At 42.3% G+C, this 19086-nt stretch overlaps 1 protein-coding gene across 1 annotated transcript; it reads right to left on the reverse strand.

The window, feature by feature from the left end:
- Positions 1-14934: 14934 nt before the first annotated feature.
- Positions 14935-15597, reverse strand: LOC114266402 (uncharacterized). Its single transcript, XM_028207284.2, has one exon. The coding sequence runs from the start codon at positions 15595-15597 to the stop codon at positions 14935-14937; it is 663 nt and encodes a 220-aa protein (XP_028063085.2).
- Positions 15598-19086: the final 3489 nt, after the last annotated feature.

Raw genomic sequence — 19086 nt, forward strand, 5'->3', positions numbered from 1 at the left:
CTGTAAATGTTCATATTTTTGGTCCATATTCAGTGTTGTAGAAGGAAATTTTTCAGTTTGGGTTTAGCTTGTACCACTTGCTTCATTACCCCTCTTTTGGCCCCTATTCTTGCATGCTATTTTTCCCTTACCTATGCTTGCTGTTTGGCCTTGTTTATAACTGTGAAAGTGCATCTTTTGGGACTGTCTAGCTTCTGTATTTGCATTGCATGTCCATATTGTGCATGTTTGGCATGGCTATAGGCCATTTCGGGTGCTTAATGTTGCATTTCGGGACATTTCCTTGCATTTCATGTCATTTCGCTTCATTTCGGGACTGTTTTCCCCCATATTTTGTTGCTGAAATTCCACTAGCATACTTGCATATCATTTTTGCCATGTTTCATTGCATTTTACCATCGCCTCGGTTTGCGTGCCCGTGTGCACGCATTTCGAGGCACCTCATTTTTATCCGCCGGCATCCTATGTGAGTGTGGCTGAGGCTCACTCATGTTGGTATAAGTCCATTTGTCATTTCCATGTCATTTCATCACATTTCATCATTGCCTCGGTTTGCGTGCCCGTGTGCACGCATTTCGAGGCACCTCTTTTTTATCCGCCGGCATCCTATGTGAGTGTGGCTGAGGCTCACTCATGTTGGTATAAGTCCATTTGTCATTTCCATGTCATTTCATCACATTTCATCATTGCCTCGGTTTGCGTGCCCGTGTGCACGCATTTCGAGGCACCTCTTTTTTATCCGCCGGCATCCTATGTGAGTGTGGCTGAGGCTCACTCATGTTGGTATAAGTCCATTTGTCATTTCCATGTCATTTCATCACATTTCATCATTGCCTCGGTTTGCGTGCCCGTGTGCACGCATTTCGAGGCACCTCTTTTTTATCCGCCGGCATCCTATGTGAGTGTGGCTGAGGCTCACTCATGTTGGTATAAGCCCATTTGTCATTTCCATGTCATTCCATTGCATTTCATCATTGCCTCGGTTTGCGTGCCCGTGTGCACGCATTTCGAGGCACCTCATTTTTATCCGCCGGCATCCTATATGAGTGTGGCTGAGGCTCACTCATGTTGGTATAAGTCCATTTGTCATTCCATATCATTTTATCATCGTCTCGGTTTGCGTGCCCGTGTGCACGCATTTCGAGGCACCTTTTTTTTATCCGCCGGCATCCTATGTGAGTGTGGCTGAGGCTCACTCATGTTGGTATAAGCCCATTTGTCATTTTCATGTCATTTCATTCCATCATATCATCGCCTCGGTTTGCGTGCCCGTATGCACGCATTTCGAGACACATACCATCGCCTCGGTTTGCGTGCCCGAGTGCACGTACTTCGAGACACTTCATCTTCATTGCATTTATCATCGCCTCGGTTCGCGCACCCGTGTGCACGCATTTCGAGACACATATCATTTTCTCGGTTTGCGTGCCCGTGTGCGCGCACTTCGAGGCATTTCATTTTCATAGCATTCTGTGTATGTTAGGACTATATCTTAGTTGCATTTCATGCATATCTTGCATACTGCATCATGTCCGGAATAGGAGTTAGCCCGGGCACGGGAAACGAGGTACATTTCGTACTCCGAGTGACGGAATGTGTCTCAATTCCCCCAGTCACCGACACTCCGGACTATCCATGATGGAGTTAGGTTTTAGTTGTAGTTTCATGTGCATTCATCCTATATTAAGTTGTGCATATTCGACTCCTCGGCCATCATGCCTCGGTATGTGTGATTGGTGGCACGAGGATCGAGGCATGCATATATCTGTGCAAATACATTGCTATGCCCCTTTCCTGCTCTCTGTTGCAGCAAAATCAGGAATCAACAACTTTTTGGGAATTGGCACGCATTTCAAGAACAGGTGTAAACAGAGGCTAATTGGGGCATTCCGGTGGATTTCCGCGCAAGACAACCCGGACATGCATCATCCATCAGAAGCAAGGCAGTCCCTGGCTTGCACGCCAGTTTTATTTGCTTTCTTAGTTAATTCTTTAATTAATTAGGAATTTGCATATTTTTCGGACTGTAATATTCTTTTATTCGGGACTGTAATATTTGGGACTGTGTATTTATTCGGACCCTCCGCGTGAGGGCACAACTGTAATAAGTGTGCGTGTGTGTGTTGTATGTCTTCCAACCCCACGTCTTTCTCCCTTTTATTTATCCGCTTATGATGGTTAGATTAGGGCATATTTAAATTAGCATACAGTATGACAGCATGTTTGCATCATTCATCTGTATTGCATGCACCGGGCTCGGCGCACCATACTAACTGCATCGTACTTTCAATTCCAAATTGAATACATGGTAGTTGTAGCATTTCATATACCATCTTAGAATAGCCGAGCCTGCTATAGTTGCATTTTGCATGCGTTGCATTAGGCATTTCTGTATACTTAGGATCATACATGATTTCTAATACAGTTTTTGTTTTGGCTTGGAGTACTCGGTAAGTTTTATGCTTTAGCATCCTTGCATGCGTGTGAGTGTTGCCATGAATAGCATGCTTACCATGAGGCTATGTGCTTACATGATTTAACTGCCTGAATGCTTGTGGGTGGAGGCTGTGTTATCTGAATTGGAGTAAAATATCAAATGTTTCAAGCCTACCTGCGGGTAGCAAACCATTTTCAAAAACAAGCATGAAATGTTTTGTTCCAATTCGGGCGACCCGGTCTATACTTGTATGCTGTGCGCATCACATAGTAACCTAGGCTAATAACCGGTATAAGAACTCACAATGTTTTCAAAAATTGATATCATGGTTAGTAGAGGCCAGTCTATGACCGGGCGAGCGGGGGTGCTCACGAAGTGACCTTCCCCAATCGTACCCAAGTTCCCGAGCCGAGGCAACTTTGGTGATGACGGACACGTGGCCTTTTTGGCACCGAGTCAGGGTTTCCTAAATTTCCCAAATAAAATATTTAGGTGGCGACTCTGTATCTGGCAAAGCAGTCCATGTTTGGCACTTCTTTCAAAATCAGTTTTTCTCAAAACGATTTGCCGGATTTGGACTCTTTGGTTCAGACTTAGAACCGTGACTGACGAAAAGCCGAGTCCGAGCTGTAGCGAGGTCTCCCGCGGCCCTGTTACAGTCCTTTTGTTTCTTATACCTTTCTGAAACACCGGGATACGTCCCTACGTTTCCGTTTCTCTCTCTTTCCGAAACAACGGGATACGTCCCTATGTTTCTTCCTTCTCTCCGAAACACCGGGATACGTCCCTATGTTTCTCTCTTTTTGAAACACCGGGATACGTCCCTATGCTTCTCTCTTTTTGAAACACCGGGATACATCCCTATGTTTCTCTCTCTTTCTGAAACATCGGGATACGTCCCTATGTTTCTCTCTTTTTGAAACACCGGGATACGTCCCTATGTTTCTCTCTCTTTCTAAAACACCGGGATACGTCCCTATGTTTCTCTCTCTTTTCGAAACACCGGGATACGTCCCTATGTTTCTCTCTCTTTCCGAAATACCGGGATACGTCCCTACGTTTCTCTCTTTCCGAAATACCGGGATACGTCCCTACGTTTCTCTCTCTTTCCAAAACACCGGGATACGTCCCTACGTTTCTCTCTCTTTCCGAAACACCGGGATACGTCCCTGTGTTTCTCTCTTTCTGAAACACCGGGATACGTCCCTATGTTTCTCTCTCTTTTCGAAACACCGGGATACGTCCCTATGTTTCTCTCTCTTTCCGAAATACCGGGATAAGTCCCTACGTTTCTCTCTTTCCGAAACACCGGGATACGTTCCTACGTTTCTCTCTCTTTCCGAAATACCGGGATACGTCCCTATGTTTCTCCTCTCTTTCCGAAACACCGAGATACGTCCTTATGTTTCTCCTACCTTTCCGAAGCACCGGGATACGTCCCTATGTTTCTTCTTCCATTTCGAAACAACGGGATACGTCTCTATGTTTCTCTTTCCATTCCGAAACAATGGGATACGTCCCTATATTTCTCTTTCCATTCTGAAACACCGGGATATGTCCCTGTGTTCCTCTCTCTTTTCGAAACACCGGGATACGTTCCTACGTTTCTCTCTCTTTTCGAAATACCGAGATACGTCCCTATGTTTCTCCTTCTTTTTCGTAACCTTTGGGATACGTCCCTAACCTTTGGGATACGTCCCTAATCCTTGGGATACGTCCCTAACCCTTGGGATACGTCCCTAATCTTTGGGATACGTCCCTAACCTTTGGGATACGTCCCTAATCCTTGGGATACGTCCCTAACCCTTGGGATACGTCCCTAATCGTTGGGATACGTCCCTAATCCTTGGGATACGTCCCTAATCCTTGGGATACGCCCCTAATCCTTGGGATACGTCCCTAACCTTTGGGATACGTCCCTAATCTTTGGGATACGTCCCTAATCCTCAGGATGCGTCCCTAATCCTTGGGATACGTCCCTATGTTTCTCCCTCTTCAGTTAAAAGCGTTCGGAATACGTTCCAATGCTCACACCATTCCGAAACACTGGGATATGTCCCTATGTTTCTCCGTGTCCCATTTCCCCACACGATTTCAGTGTGTTTGGAATTCATCTTAGGTTGCATTGTCATGCACACCTCTTCACTTGCGTTGTCAGGCACATTCCACTTGCATTGTTTCATCAAACCGGCATCGCGAAAGCGTATAAGTCCAATTACAAACCGGCTTTGCGTAGCATATAAGTCCAATGTTCAAACCGGCTTCGCGTAGCGTATAAGTCCAATTATCAAAGTCTTCCTGCATATCATTTGCATCTTGCCCCTGAACTACGCTGGTTTGATTCCTTGCAAAGGGATACGTAGGCAGCCTGCGAACACAACCATTCATTCATTTGTATTTTGTTTGTTTGTCCAAATCTTCGGCCATGTCAAAAATGGGTCGTCTCTGGGCTTTGACATTCACTCCCGTCATTCCTATGACTTCCGAGTTCTGTCAAAGAGGGGCAACTGTAGACACCCCATTTTTGACCGCCCTTAAGACTTGGGCACCACTGATGTTTTACTTGGTGGAGAAAGGTGTGCAGGGCAAATGTTCAGTTTCTTCAGTAAGGAGAGAGGCAAATCCTTCAAAACACTTTGTTTAGGGGTTTGGAGTTGAAGAAGAGAGGAAAGGAGAGGAGAAAACTAGTTTGGGAGAAGTTCGGCATGAATCCGGGTAGAAGCGAGTCGAGCAGCCCTCGCTGAATCGGGCTTATCTGTCTGTACACTTGGATTTTAGCTATGGGGCCACCACCGTCGGAAAGCTTACTTCTGGGGCTTCATTTTTCACTCAAGAATCTCTTAAAGCCAAGTCCGGGTGGGGGAGATATGAGTAGCTGAAGTTGGGCATCATCCCGGTTGGATCGAATCTGCGCGGCTTCACCAAAATGGGCATAACTTTTTCCACAGGAGGAATTTTAATGCAAGGTTTACGCCATTGGAAATCTAACTTCCGAGGCTTCAATCTGGACATCCACTGGCACTTTTTAACCTCATCAGCCATCCATCGGATCTCTATTTATCCGACCGACCAGTATAAATTGCAGGTCGGCAATATATTGTGCCGACCGACCATTTATTTTGCCAATGACCTCCTTTCATGGCCGATATGACCCTTTTACACCCCTCAAGCATGGTGCATGCCAGCTGTGCCAGCTATTCTCCATTCAAACCCTCTGTCCGAGATTTTTCCATTTGGGGGGGAAATTTGAACTTGTTTTGTTCCCCCCCTTTTCTTGCCTCTCTCCCTCTATATAACCAGCCCTCCACCACAATTTTGAAGGGTTGAAGAAACCAGCTGAGGCACCATTATAGATACAACCCTATATCTATACATTCAACCCCCCTCTTCCAAGCTCTAAAGTCCATTATCCTTGGCCATTTACACACCAACCCATAGCACAAGGCCTCCATCCTCCATTCCAACCATTTGAGGCTAATTTTCAGAGGTTAGAGCTCCTTTTCTTGGATCAAAGGCTGCTGCATTGCTGCTCTTCAAGGGTGAGTCACTCTCTTCCCTTTTCTAGCCTTCTTTTGCATGCTTTCTTAGCCACACTTGCTTGCTGTTTTGGGCTCCGACCCTAACTATAACTAGGCTTATTTTGAGCTATTTTTCATGTTTGTTTAAGGGCCTCTCACTGTTTGAGGCCTCCTTGTTGCACTTGATTCATTGCCTCTCTTATATGCCATTTTCTTGTGTCGTATTTTTAGCCTATGTATAAATTTTTTTGAGGCATGTCATAAACTATAAAGTGGCTTATTTTGAGCCCTTGTTCAATGTTGTTGAAGGGCTCATCACTATTTGAGGCTTCTATCTTCCACTTGCCTTTATATCCCTTTTTTGGCTCCATTTTTGCATGATTTATTAGCCTCTTGTGCTTCTATTTTTGGACTCTAGTCCGAACTGAAAATAGCATTATTTTGACCCCATCTTCATATTTCATTAAGGTTATTTTACTACTTGAGGCATCCTTTTTGTACTTTGTGTTATAGCTCTCTTTTGGCCTTGTTTTGCATAGTATTTTGAGCATACTTGTGCACTGGTTTTGGCTCGGTCATAAACTGTAGAAGGTCATATTTTGGTCCCCTCTTCAACATTGTTGAAGGGCCCTCAGCTATTTGGGGTCAGCGGCTGTCACTAGCTTCATTAGCTTGCTTTCGGGGCCCTTTTTGCATGCTAGTTTAGCCCCATTAGAATTCGCTATTTGACCTTGCTTAGGACTGTAAATGTGCTTATTTTTGGGCTGTCTTGACTCTGTCTTTACATTCTATGTTCAAATAATACATGCTTTGTATAGCTATAGGTCATTGCGTATGCCTAGTTTTGCATTTCGGGATTCGTCTCATGCATCGGGTGCTATATTGCCATGTTTCGGGGCTGTTTAGCATCATGTTTTAGTGCTGAAATTTTCATGTTTGCATACCATGTTCCATGTCTTGCCATGCTTTGGTAGAGTGGCATTCGTGCCTTAGGTTCGGTCATCGGTTTGCGTGCATATGTGCACACATTTCGAGTGTCTCATTTTCATCTCATGGCCACTGATGTGGGTGTGGCTGAGGTCCACTCACATTGGTGTAAGTCCATCTTGCATTGTGTATGCCATGTTTCAATGCATTGTGCATGTTATGTTGTTAGCATTGTGTGTGCCATGTAGTTGTATTACATATTTGTATGTTTGCTTGCATGCTTAGGTCGCATGTGCATTGTTGTGCATTGCCTCGCCTCTTGACCAACCATGATTGAGGTTGGGTCCCTTGTATGTTTTGTCTGCATTGCATTTGACATTGAAATGCATACTTGACTCTTTGGCCATCATGCATCGAAATGCGTGATTGGTGGCCCGAGGGTCGAGGGCCATGCTCCCTTGAGTCCATTACATGATAGGGAGTGTGTCCATGCATACATTTGCCTAAAAATTCCATGCCATACACTGTTTGCCCTCTACTGCTGCCAATTGTAGGTTCTGCAGGAAGATTTGGCCGGTCAGTTAAATACAGTGCCGACCGGCAATCCATAAATGGCCGATAACTTCATCAGCAGCTGGTGACCATTTCCCATGGCCGGTGGCCATCCCTCCCAGCCGGTGGTATTCCCCAACATCCAGAGAGCATGCCCTTAGACTTTGGCAGTCCTCAGAGGAGCAGGGTAGTGAAAAACAGAGGCAACAGTGCTATGACAGCGAGTTTTCGGGCAATATGGGTCAAGCATGCATCATTCGCGCATCCCAAGGCGGGGGCCGTGGCCACCTTCCCTTTGCATTTAATTTGTTAGTTAAATAGGAATTCTGTAATAATTAATTAAGTAGTTAGTTATTTATTCGGACTGTAATATTTATTCGGTCCCTCCGAGTGAGGGCGTATTTGTAATAAGTGTGGGTGCGTGTGTGCATGTCTTCCAATCCCCACTTCTTTCTCCCTTTTACTTACCTGCTTTGATGGTTAGTATTAGGACATGTTTAATTTAGCATACCTTATGCTATGCATGCGTGCATCCATACATTGGTCTTACATGCACCGGGCTCGGCGCATCATACTAACTGCATTTGTATTCCAAATTCAAAGTTGAATACTTGTTAGCTGTTGCATCTCATATGCCATGTTTAGAATAGCCGAGCCTGCTATAGTTACATTTTGCACGTGTTGCATTAGGCATTCCTGTACAATTAGGATCATGCATGGATTTCTAATTAGCTTCTGTTTTGGCTTGGAGTACTCGGTGAGTTTTATGCTTTAGCATCCTTGCATGTGTGTGAGTGACTGCCATAAAAGCATGCTTACCATGAGGCTATATGCTTATATGATATAACTGCTTGAATGCCTGTGGGTGGAGGTTGAATTACCTAAATTGGAATAATGCACTAAAACTGTGAGTTTTAAGCCCACTAGATAGTGGCAAAACCATCTTTTCTAAAAGCCCACTCGAGGGTGGCAAAACCTGCATTTTAGCCTACTTGCGAGTAGCAAACCATTTTCAAAACAAACATGCTATGTTTTGTTCCAATTTAGGCGATTTGGTCTATACTTGTTTGCTGTGCGCATAACATAGTTATTCTAGGCTAATAACCGGAATAAGAACACATAACGTTTTCAAAACTGGATATCATGGTTAGTAGAGGCCGATCTTCGGATCTGGCGAGAGGGGGTGCTCATAGCTGACCTTCCCCAATCGTACCCAAGCTCCCGAGCCGAGGCAACTTTGGTGATGACGGACACGTGGCCTTTGGCACCGAGTCAGGGTTTCCTAAATTCTCCCAAAAAATAAACATTTAGGTGTCGACTCTGTATCTGGCAGAGCAGTCCATGTTTGGCACTTCTTTTCAAAATCTGTTTCTCAAAACGATTTGTCGGATTTGGACTCTTTGGTTCAGATTAAGAACCGTGACACAAATTGAGTCCGAACTGTAGCGGGGTCCCTCGCGGACGTGTTACAGCAGCGTACTACCCTTTTGACAAATCTTAAAAGGTATTGACACAAAGTCTCATAAGCACCGATAAGGTTTATATATATATATATATATATTAGAATATAAGTACATAATAACCACAAATATCCTTAATTTCAAAAGCTTGTTCCATTACATTACATCCCAAAAGAAAATTTAAATCTTCATATGAGCCTTACAAATTATCAAAATCGAAATTTCTAACTTTTCTAAGATAGCCAAAATTCTTCAAAGGTTTTAGGCTCGTCGTCTCCAGTTATAAGCTCCTCTTCGGCACTTGGCATAACACGTCGTGAGCTTTGAATGCCAAGTAAACGCACACACACCCCGTCCCTTTTTTCCCAGTCCAATACACAATCACAAATATGACAACAAGTAATAAATCATGATACTCAACTAAATAAATAAAGGGTTACAAGGTTAGATGTTAGTAAACTAGAAATCTCCCAAAGAGATTTCGTCCTCCCAACCACAAGAATCGGACACGGATTATTTGGTATGCCCCCTCTTTTGCTGCTTTGTTATAGAACTAATCTCAGATGCCCACCAACGGTTATATATCGCGTAGCGCCAACCGCAGGGCCTCAAAAGAGATGGTAATAATGGGCCTTAAGACTTTAACTTCCAAATAGGGAACGCATCCCAACAATCCATGCATCACATATTATCATCTTTTCATTATTCAAGTGATCGAAAACCCAATACCATCCCAATTAAGTTTTCCGTTGAGTTAAATATTTTAAATCAAGGTTAGACCAACTTAACAAGATAGTAATATCCACGTAAGCATGCATCATTAAAATGAAGAAGATAAGGAACATAACCACAACACATGCAATATCATGCCAAGACATGATCATAAGCTAATAAGCATATACATGAACACAAGAGCATAAAACACCCATGCACAACAAAATTTTCAAATTCAATATCATTTAAAGATTAAAATGAAAAGGGCTATTTTAGATTTTTACCGGACTCGACCTTCCTATGGTTCATACAGAATTTAATCTAGTTTACAGAATATATTTCAGAAATGGGACAGCTTTCCTAGATTTTAAGTTATTTAAGAAACACTCCAGTGCTGTCCAGATTCGTCGACCGTTACGAAAATTTGATTTTCTTACAAAGCGCTCACTGTTTTTCAATGAAACCAATTTTGGTTGAAAACTAACTCCTTATGGAAGATTTGGACATAAAATGGAGGTCCAGAATAGGTTTCTACATTTTTATAGAAATTTTGAAAGTTGGCTGTGAAAATAAATTTTTAAGGCACAATACCCAAAACAAGAAGATTTGTGAGAGAGGGATCCACTAAGGGAAAATTTTCATTTATTTTGTAATTAAAACATGCTAAATAGCATATATTAGGCTCAGAAAATTTTCCTGAAGGTGTGCCTTTGGAAAGTTTGAGAGATTGGAATGAAAAAGATAGTTTTGTACCGAAATGAGGGGAACTACAAGAGAGGTAGAATCATGGCTCAACTCTTATCATTTTTAACACAAGGAAATCATTAATAAGACATTTGAAAACAATGGATAGATCCCTTAAGAACATGTATTTGACAAAGGAAAATAAAAGAGAGAGTTGTGTTGTGGCTTACTTGCTAGGCTTGAACAAGATTGCTCTCCTCTTCCTTCCTCTCCCTCTCAAGACTTCTCTCTTGCTCTCCTTTCTCTCCTCTAGGCCAAATGTATGTGAGTGTGTGTTGTTTGTGTATGGCATGCTAGGGGGTGGTTGTATTTATAGGCAATTTTGGTGTAAAAAGACATAAAGGCCCATTAGTTGGAATTGGATTGAAAAGTTTGGATTTACTTGGAGTCTAATGGAATAGGGAGTGATTAGGGAACTTAATCATGTGATTAGATAATGTTTACTTGGCCTCTAGTCTGAATGGAACTAGTGTTGGGAACACAACCGTAGATTTAAGGGTACTAGGTACTAGAGCTTGTAGAATATCATAATTACAAGTCTTGAAAATTGGTCATTGACATTCTCCTAGGTTGCCCGGCCATGGGGAATTTTTTATTCAATATATAGGTACTAGGGACATATTCCCAATATATATATATATATATAGATCCTCAAATTGATTTGGTGGTACAATAGTATAAAAGGTACATGTACTAGTTTTGGAGCAAATCTTGAAATTAATAAAAGAAGTGAGGGCTTGGAATAAAACTTATGTTTTGGAACCTCATTTATGTAGAATTAAATTAAATTAAGCTAAGGAAACTAAGTCGGCTAGGATATCCGTGTTTCGATAAAAATAAAAATAAAAAATTGCTAACCGGCAAGATCCGAAATAATTCAAGAAACTGAGTGGCTTTAAGGAAATAATGCAAACATAAGGGTTTTTAAAAAGAATATAATTTTTTTTTTCCAGGGGCTTCACAACCTATCCTCCTTAAAACAATTTCATCCCCGAAATTTAACTATATACTGCCTTCGAAAAGTTCGAGGTAGTTTGCCTTCACCCAATCCTGGCGTTCCCAAGTAGATTCCTCAATTCCCCGATGACGCCATAGCACTTTTACCAAGTGAACCGTTTTGCCTCTAAGGTTCTTCTCTAGACTATCTTGTATTGCTACCGGTCATTCTTTAAATGTAACATCTTTGTCAAGACCGATTTCTTCCCATTTGAGGACGTGTGACGGGTCGGCGATATATTTCCTCAAGATAGATACATGAAAGACATTGTGTATCCCTGCTAACTATGGGGGCAGAGCTAGTCCGTGTGCCACTTCGCCCCCCCTTTCCAATACCTCAGAAGGCCCAATATATCGTAGTGATAGCTTCCCCTTTCTCCTAAAACGTAGGACTCCGCGCGTGGGTTGCACCTTTAGGAACACGTGGCTACCTACTTTAAACATTAATGGCCTTCTCCTCCTATCTGCATAATTCTTTTGACGGTCTTGAGCAGTCTTTAACCATTTTCGGATCAATTTGACCTTCTCAGTAGTTTCTAGAACAAGTTCGGGTCCTATCAGATTTGCATCGCTCACTTCAGTCCAACAAATCAGTGATCTGCAAGGTCGTCCATATAATGCTTCAAAAAGTGCCATACCAATGCTAGCTTGAAAGCTGTTGTTATAGGCTAATTCAATTAAAGGTAGGTGCCGTTCCCAACTTCCTTGAAAATCCATTGCACAAGCTCTCAACATATCTTCGAGTGTCTGGATGGTGCGTTCAGATTGTCCATCTGTTTGCGGATGAAAAGCGGTGCTAAAACATAACTCAGTACCAAGAGCTTCTTGCAGAATTCCTCAAAATCGGGAGGTGAACCATGGGTCACGATTTGACACAATAGATACCGAAATTCCATGTAGTCGAATGATCTCCCCAATGTAGAGCCTGAACATAGACTTTAGAGTGTCGGTTATCTTATAGGGTAAGAAATGTGCTGACTTGGTGAGGAGATCCACTATTACCTATATAGTATCACGCCCTCTAGGTGTCTTAGGCAACCCTGTCACAAAGTCCATCATCACGTACTCCCACTTCCATTCGGCTATTGGTAGAGGTTGCAACATTCCCCCTGGTTTTTGATGTTCCACCTTCACTTGTTGGCATGTTAGACATTTTGCTACAAATTTAGTCACCTCCTTCTTCATTCCATTCCACCAATACTGCCTCTTCAAATCTTGATACATTTTAGTCCCTCCTGGACGTACTGCAAATGCAGAATGATGACATTCGTTACGTACCTTTTCTCTAAGCAACTTGTCACTTGGTACAAACAATCTACCTTGGTATCTTAAACTCCCATCGGGGTGAATTACCCAATCAGGCATTGGTTCTCTTGATTCCAGACGTCCCTTGACGTACGCTACTTCTTGATCTTGCTTCTGGGCCTCCATGACCTCACTCATCAACTTAGGCATCACCTTCGGTGCACTAAGGTATGCCTTTGTATCTTGAGATTCTACTTGGATCCTGAATTCATTGAGTGTCTTAACCATATCCTATTCTTTGACGGAGATCTTAGCCATCACCCCTCTCCTCTTGTGACTTAGAGCATCTGCTACTACATTGGCCTTACCGAGATGATATAAGAGAGTGAACTGGAAATCCTCAAGATACTCCATCCATCGCCTCTGTCTCAAGTTAAGGTCCTTCTGTGTAAACAGATACTTCAAACTCTTGTGATCTATGAAAATCTCAAATTGTTCCCCATACAGGTAATGTCGCCATTGCTTTAGGGAAAAAACTTCGGCCGCTAACTCCAAGTTATGTGTTGGGTAGTTACGCTCATGAGGTTTCAGCTGCCTGGATCCATACGTGACTACCTTTCCATTTTGCATGAGCACGCAACCTAACCCTTCTTTAAATGCATCGTAATACATAGTGTACCACACTTCTCGTTCTGCAATGGTCAAAATTGGTGCACTAGTTAACCTCTTCTTTAGCTCTTGAAAGGATTTTTCGCAAGCTTCGTCCCACTCATACTTTACTCCTTTTTGCATCAAACGAGTCATTGGTCTAGTTAGTTTAGAGAAATCTTGGATGAACCTCCGGTAATAATCGTCCAATCCTAAGAAACTGCGGGTTTCTGACATGGTTTTCGGTTGTCTCCAATCTAATACTACCTCCACCTTGGTTGGATCCACCGCAATCCCATTCTCCGACACTACATGCCCTAAGAATTTCACTTTATTCAACCAGAACTCACATTTGCTTGCCTTGGCATACAGCCGATTATCCCTAAGAACTTAAAGGACAATCCTTAAATGTTGCCTATGCTCTTCTTCAGACCTTGAATATACCATGATGTCATCAATGAACACTACTACAAACTAGTCAAGATATGGTCTAAAAATCTTATTCATTAGGCTCATGAATACTGCCGGTGCATTGGTTAGTTCGAAGGGCATTACTACAAACTCATAGTGGCCATATCTAGTACGAAAGGCAGTTTTTGGTATATCCTCCTCCTTGACTCGTAGTTGATGGTAACCTGACCTGAGATTGATCTTTGAATAGCACCTTCAGCCTCTAAGTTGGTCAAAAAGGCCATCAATCCTTGGGAGTGGGTATCGGTTCTTAATCATGACTCGATTGAGTTGACGGTAATCGATGCATAGCCTTAACGACCCATCCTTCTTTTTAGCAAACAACACGGGTGCTCCCCATGGTGAAGTACTTGGCCTAATGAATCCTTTTTCGAGCAACTCCTATAGTTGTGTCTTTAATTCTCATAGTTCTGCTGGTGCCATGCGATACGGGGCCATGGATATTGGGGTAGTTCCAGGTTGTAGTTCAATACTAAAGTCTACCTCTCGGGTTGGTGGCAATCCCGATAATTTTGTAGGAAATACATCTGTATATTCGCATACTACGCACGGAAGTTCTAATCCTTGTTGGCTCTCCTCATTTAGAATCAAACTTGCTATCCTACCTGCAAGTTGATCGCACCACTACGTCCTATGTTTCGTTGAAGTCATGGAGCCTTGTCTATCTCCCTTAAACTAGAAACGCGTTCTGTCAAGCGTGTGAGCTACCACTTTCCTTTGACGACGGTCGATCACCGCTCGGTGGGCAGACAACCAGTCCATGCCCAAAATGATATTGAAGTCTGACATCTCCATGACACAAAGGTCGCAAGTTAAGCGTAGGTTCGACATTCCTATTTTACAGTCCTTATAGATCAATCCTACACGAACACATCCTCCCATAAGTGACATTACAATTAAGGCAGTTTCTAAAGGTTCACATACAAGTTCTATTGACTTAGCACAAGCAGAGTATATAAAGGAATGTGATGCACCAGTATCAAATAAAGCATGCACCCAAGAATTGTATAGTATTAAATTACCCTCAATTATAGACGGGTCCGCTTCTTCCTCTTGCAAGGCAAAGACTCTGCCAGTTGCCTTCTGGTTGCCACTAGTCTTGGCGTTCTGAGTTCCCCTACTTTTCTGGCATTCTGAGTTCCCCTACTCTTCTGGTAGATCCTATCTTGTTTGTCAAAGGCTTCTACCCAGCTAATGCCTGGGTATTTGCTCCAGAACCTCCTCATTGGTATCCAGATGGAGGGAGTTGGGGGCATTCGCTCTTTTTGTGCCCCAATTGTTGGCAATGAAAGTATTGGAGATGTCTTGCTGGCCTTGTCTGATAGCCTCCTTTCTGGATCTGTTGCTGCGGTTGCTGTTGTTGCTGTTGTGGCTGTGGTCTAGAGTAGGGCTTTGAGGCCATGTTTCCTTTCTGGTTCCTCTGAGGTCCAATATACATCTGACTCCCTCTCCGCTTGTTCCAAGCCTTTCTAGCGTCGGTTACTTCCCTTTCGGGCTGTAATACCGTTTCCAACACCTCGGCATATGAGTGGAGTCGTGGCAGAAGAACTTTTCCTCTGATTGTAAGGTCCAACCCCCACTCAAACATCCTTCCTTTCCCTTCATCATTTGCTACATATCTAGTTGCGTAAAGGGCTAACTCTTCAAATTTTGCAGCATACTGGGTCATGGTCATATTCCCCTGTTCTAGGTTTTGGAATTCCTTGACTTGCTCTCGGTAGACCGTATTTGCGAAATATTTATTTAGGAATAGTTCCCTAAACTGGTTCCATGATAGGCTAGCTACGTCACGAGTATTCTTGATTAACTCGCACCAGTGGTAGGCCTCATCATCAAGCTCGAATACTGCCAAAGCTCTTCTATCAGCGACTTCAGTTATGCCCATGTTGTCTAGCATTTTCTCTATCTGCCGAAACCAATTTTCAGATACCTTTGGGTCCGGTACACCTGCGAACTTTAGGGGCCTCTGTTTTCGAAATTCGAAAAAGAGTCGAGTCCTCTCATTCTGCCGATTGTTCCTTAATTGCCCTAGTTCTTCCAAAATTTGATGACCTAGGTTATTAGGGATATCAGCCCTTGTGGGTACGGGTTTGTGTTGATTTCTAGGACGGTTCCGTGCATTGTTACTGGTTTCTGTATAGCCATTAGCTCATGTGTCCACCATTCTGTTCATGGCACGTGATGAGTTGGTTTCCAGTTTTAGAGAATCTTACTACTTAGATTTGAAATTAAGGTTCAGTTTCCTTAGGGTGTACTAAAGCAAGTAACATTCAATAACATAGATTAACACATCATTCATATATTATAATAGGCATCATTACAAAAGGGCTCCCAAATCGGAGTTACATTCAAAGGGCATCTACGCAATACGAAGTTCAAGCTATCTTATTCTAAGGATCCCCATCAGTAGATCTTACAAAAGTCTAGTTTTACTATCCCTCGAACTAGTTCTCGTTTCCCGACCAATCAAAGTCTTCTTCTGGGTCTTCATCAGCGGAGTCAGTTGCTTGCTCCGGAGAGCGGGGAGTGTACATTGGCGAGGGGGGATTGTGTTCAGATGATACCTCTTTAGGGTAGGCTTGGGTTACCCCTTGCTGTTCGGGTGGCTGCTCCATATCCATTGGTTGAATGTCGCCTGACCCCTGATAACAGGATTCGTAGCTTTCAGCCTGAGTCGGTGGTCGATGGTATGCTATGGTGGTCAAAGCTCGATGTATTAAGGAGTCCATCCTCTGATCATCTTGCTCCATTCGGATAGTCTTCTTCGCTGCCCGACTTAAAAATTGTAGGCAAAGCCGTACCAGGGACCTCTTCTGCTCCCTCGTATAGCAGGAGTACTCCGTTTCCACCTTACGTATCTCTGTTATGATCACTTCCTCGGTGGCACTCACACAACGTCAGTGGCTAAAGTAGGGCTGATAGACATGGCCCTCCTTCCTTGCATAGGGAAAGTGCCCCAAGAGTCGAGACTGACGCCGCGTCTTGGATAGCCTCCCGATGACATCCAAAGGTGGAAAATGATTTTTATATTGTTAGTCTTCTTTAAATAAAATAGCATGATAAAATAAAATAAGATAAAGGGGTAAGAGCTTCTAGAATCGTATATTGGGTTGCGTGGGCTAAGGGTTGAACCTAGGCTCTAATACCAAATTGTGATGCCCCAAATCTATACTATTGGCTGTAGTCAAGGGAGAGTCACTAATGAGTCCTATGGTCAACAACCAAGTAAGATCCCAGATCGCCGGAGGAGTCAAATTAGCCTCCTTTCTAAGTCCCGCTTTCTTAGGCAGCGTGCTACCCTTTTGACAGATCTTAAAAGGTATTGACACAAGGTCTTATAAGCAACGATAAGGTTTATATATATATATATATATTAGAATATAAGTACATAACAACCACGAATATCCTTAATTTCAAAAGCTTGTTCCATTACATTACATCCCAAAAGAAAATTTAAATCTTCATATGAGCCTTACAAAATATCAAAATGGAAATTTCTAACTTTTCTAAGATAGCCAAAAGTCTTCGAAGTTTCAGGCTCGTCGTGTCCAGTTATAAGCTCCTCTTCGGCACTTGGCATGACACGCCGTGAGCTTTGAATACACAGTAAATGCAGACACACCCTGTCTCTTTTTTCCCAGTCCAATACACAATCACAAATATGACAGCAAGTAATAAATCATGATACTCAATTAAATAAATAAAGGGTTACGAGGTTAGATGTTAGTAAACTAGAAATCCCCCAAAGAGATTTCGTCCTCCCAGCCAGAAGAATCGGACGCGGATTATTCGGCATGCTCCCTCTTTTGCTGCTTTGTTGCAGAACTAACCTCGGATGCCTACTAATGGTTATATACCGCGTAGCACCAACCGCATGGCCTCAAAAGAGATGGTAATAATGGGCCTTCCTCAAATCCCTCCTCACACCAAATACCTAGGGTCTGAATACAACCGCTCCGTTCAAGGGTTCCGAAAACCACTTGCGCAAGACTTTAACTTCCAAATAGGGAATGCATCCCAACAATCCATACATCACATATTATCATCTTTTCATTACTCAAGTGATCGAAAACCCAATACCATTTCAATTAAGTTTTCTGTCGAGTTAAATGTTTTAAATCATGGTTAGACCAACTTAACAAGACATTAATATCCACGTAAGCATGCATCATTAAAATGAAGAAGATAAGGAGCGTCACCATAACACATGCAATATCATGCCAAGACATGATCATAAGCTAATAAGCATATTCATGAACACAAGAGCATAAAGCACCCATGCACAACAAAATTTCAAAATTCAATATCATTTAAAGATTAAAATAAAAAGGGCTATTTTAGATTTTTATCGGGCTCGGCCATCCTATGGTTCGTATAGAATTTAATCTAGTTTCCATAACATATTTCGGAAATAGGATAGTTTTCTAGATTTTTAGTTATTTACGAAACACTCCAGCGATGTCCAGATTCGTCGACCGTTACAAAAATTTAATTTTCTTACAAACCGCTCACTGTTTTTCAATGAAAAAAATTTTAGTTGAAAAATAACTCCTTAAGGAAGATTTTGAAATAAAATGGAGGTCCAAAATAATTTTCTACATTTTTCTAGAAATTTTGAAAGTTGGCTGTGAAAACAGATTTTTATGGCACAATACCCAAAACAAGAAGATTTGTGAGAGAGGCATCCACTAAGGGAAAATTTTTATTTCTTTTGTGATGAAAACATGCTAAATAATATATATTAAACTCAGAAAATTTTCTTGAAGGTGTGCCTTTGGAAAGTTTGTGAGATTGGTATGAAAAAGATAGTTTTGTACCGAAATGAGGGGAACTACAGGAGAGGTAGAATCATGGCTCAACTCTTATTATTTTTAACACAAGGAAATCATTAATAACACATCTGAAAACAATGGGTAGATCCCTTAAGAACATGTATTTGACAAAGGAAAATAAAAGAGAGAGTTGTGTTGTAGCTTACTTGCTAGGGTTGAACAAGATTGCTCTCCTCTTCCTTTCTCTCCCTCTCAGGACTTCTCTCTTGCTCTCCTTTCTCTCCTCTAGGCCGAATGTATGTGAGTGTGTGTTTTTTGTGTATGCCATGCTAGGGGGTGGTTGTATTTATAGGCAATTTTGGTGTAAAAAGACATAAAGGCCCACTAGTTGGAATTGGATTGAAAAATTTGGATTTACTTGGAGTCTAATGGAATAGGGAGTGATTAAGGAACTTAATCTTGTGATTTGACAATATTTAGTTGGCCTCTAGTTGGAATGGAACTAGTGTTGGGAACCCAACCGTAGATTTAAGGGTAATACGTACTAGAGCTTCTAGAATATCATAATTACAAGTCTTGAAAATTGGTCCCTCACATTCTCC

Source organism: Camellia sinensis, chromosome 1, assembly GCF_055761805.1.
Source record: "Camellia sinensis isolate YWXY chromosome 1, ASM5576180v1, whole genome shotgun sequence".
Classification (NCBI taxonomy): Eukaryota; Viridiplantae; Streptophyta; class Magnoliopsida; order Ericales; family Theaceae; genus Camellia; species Camellia sinensis.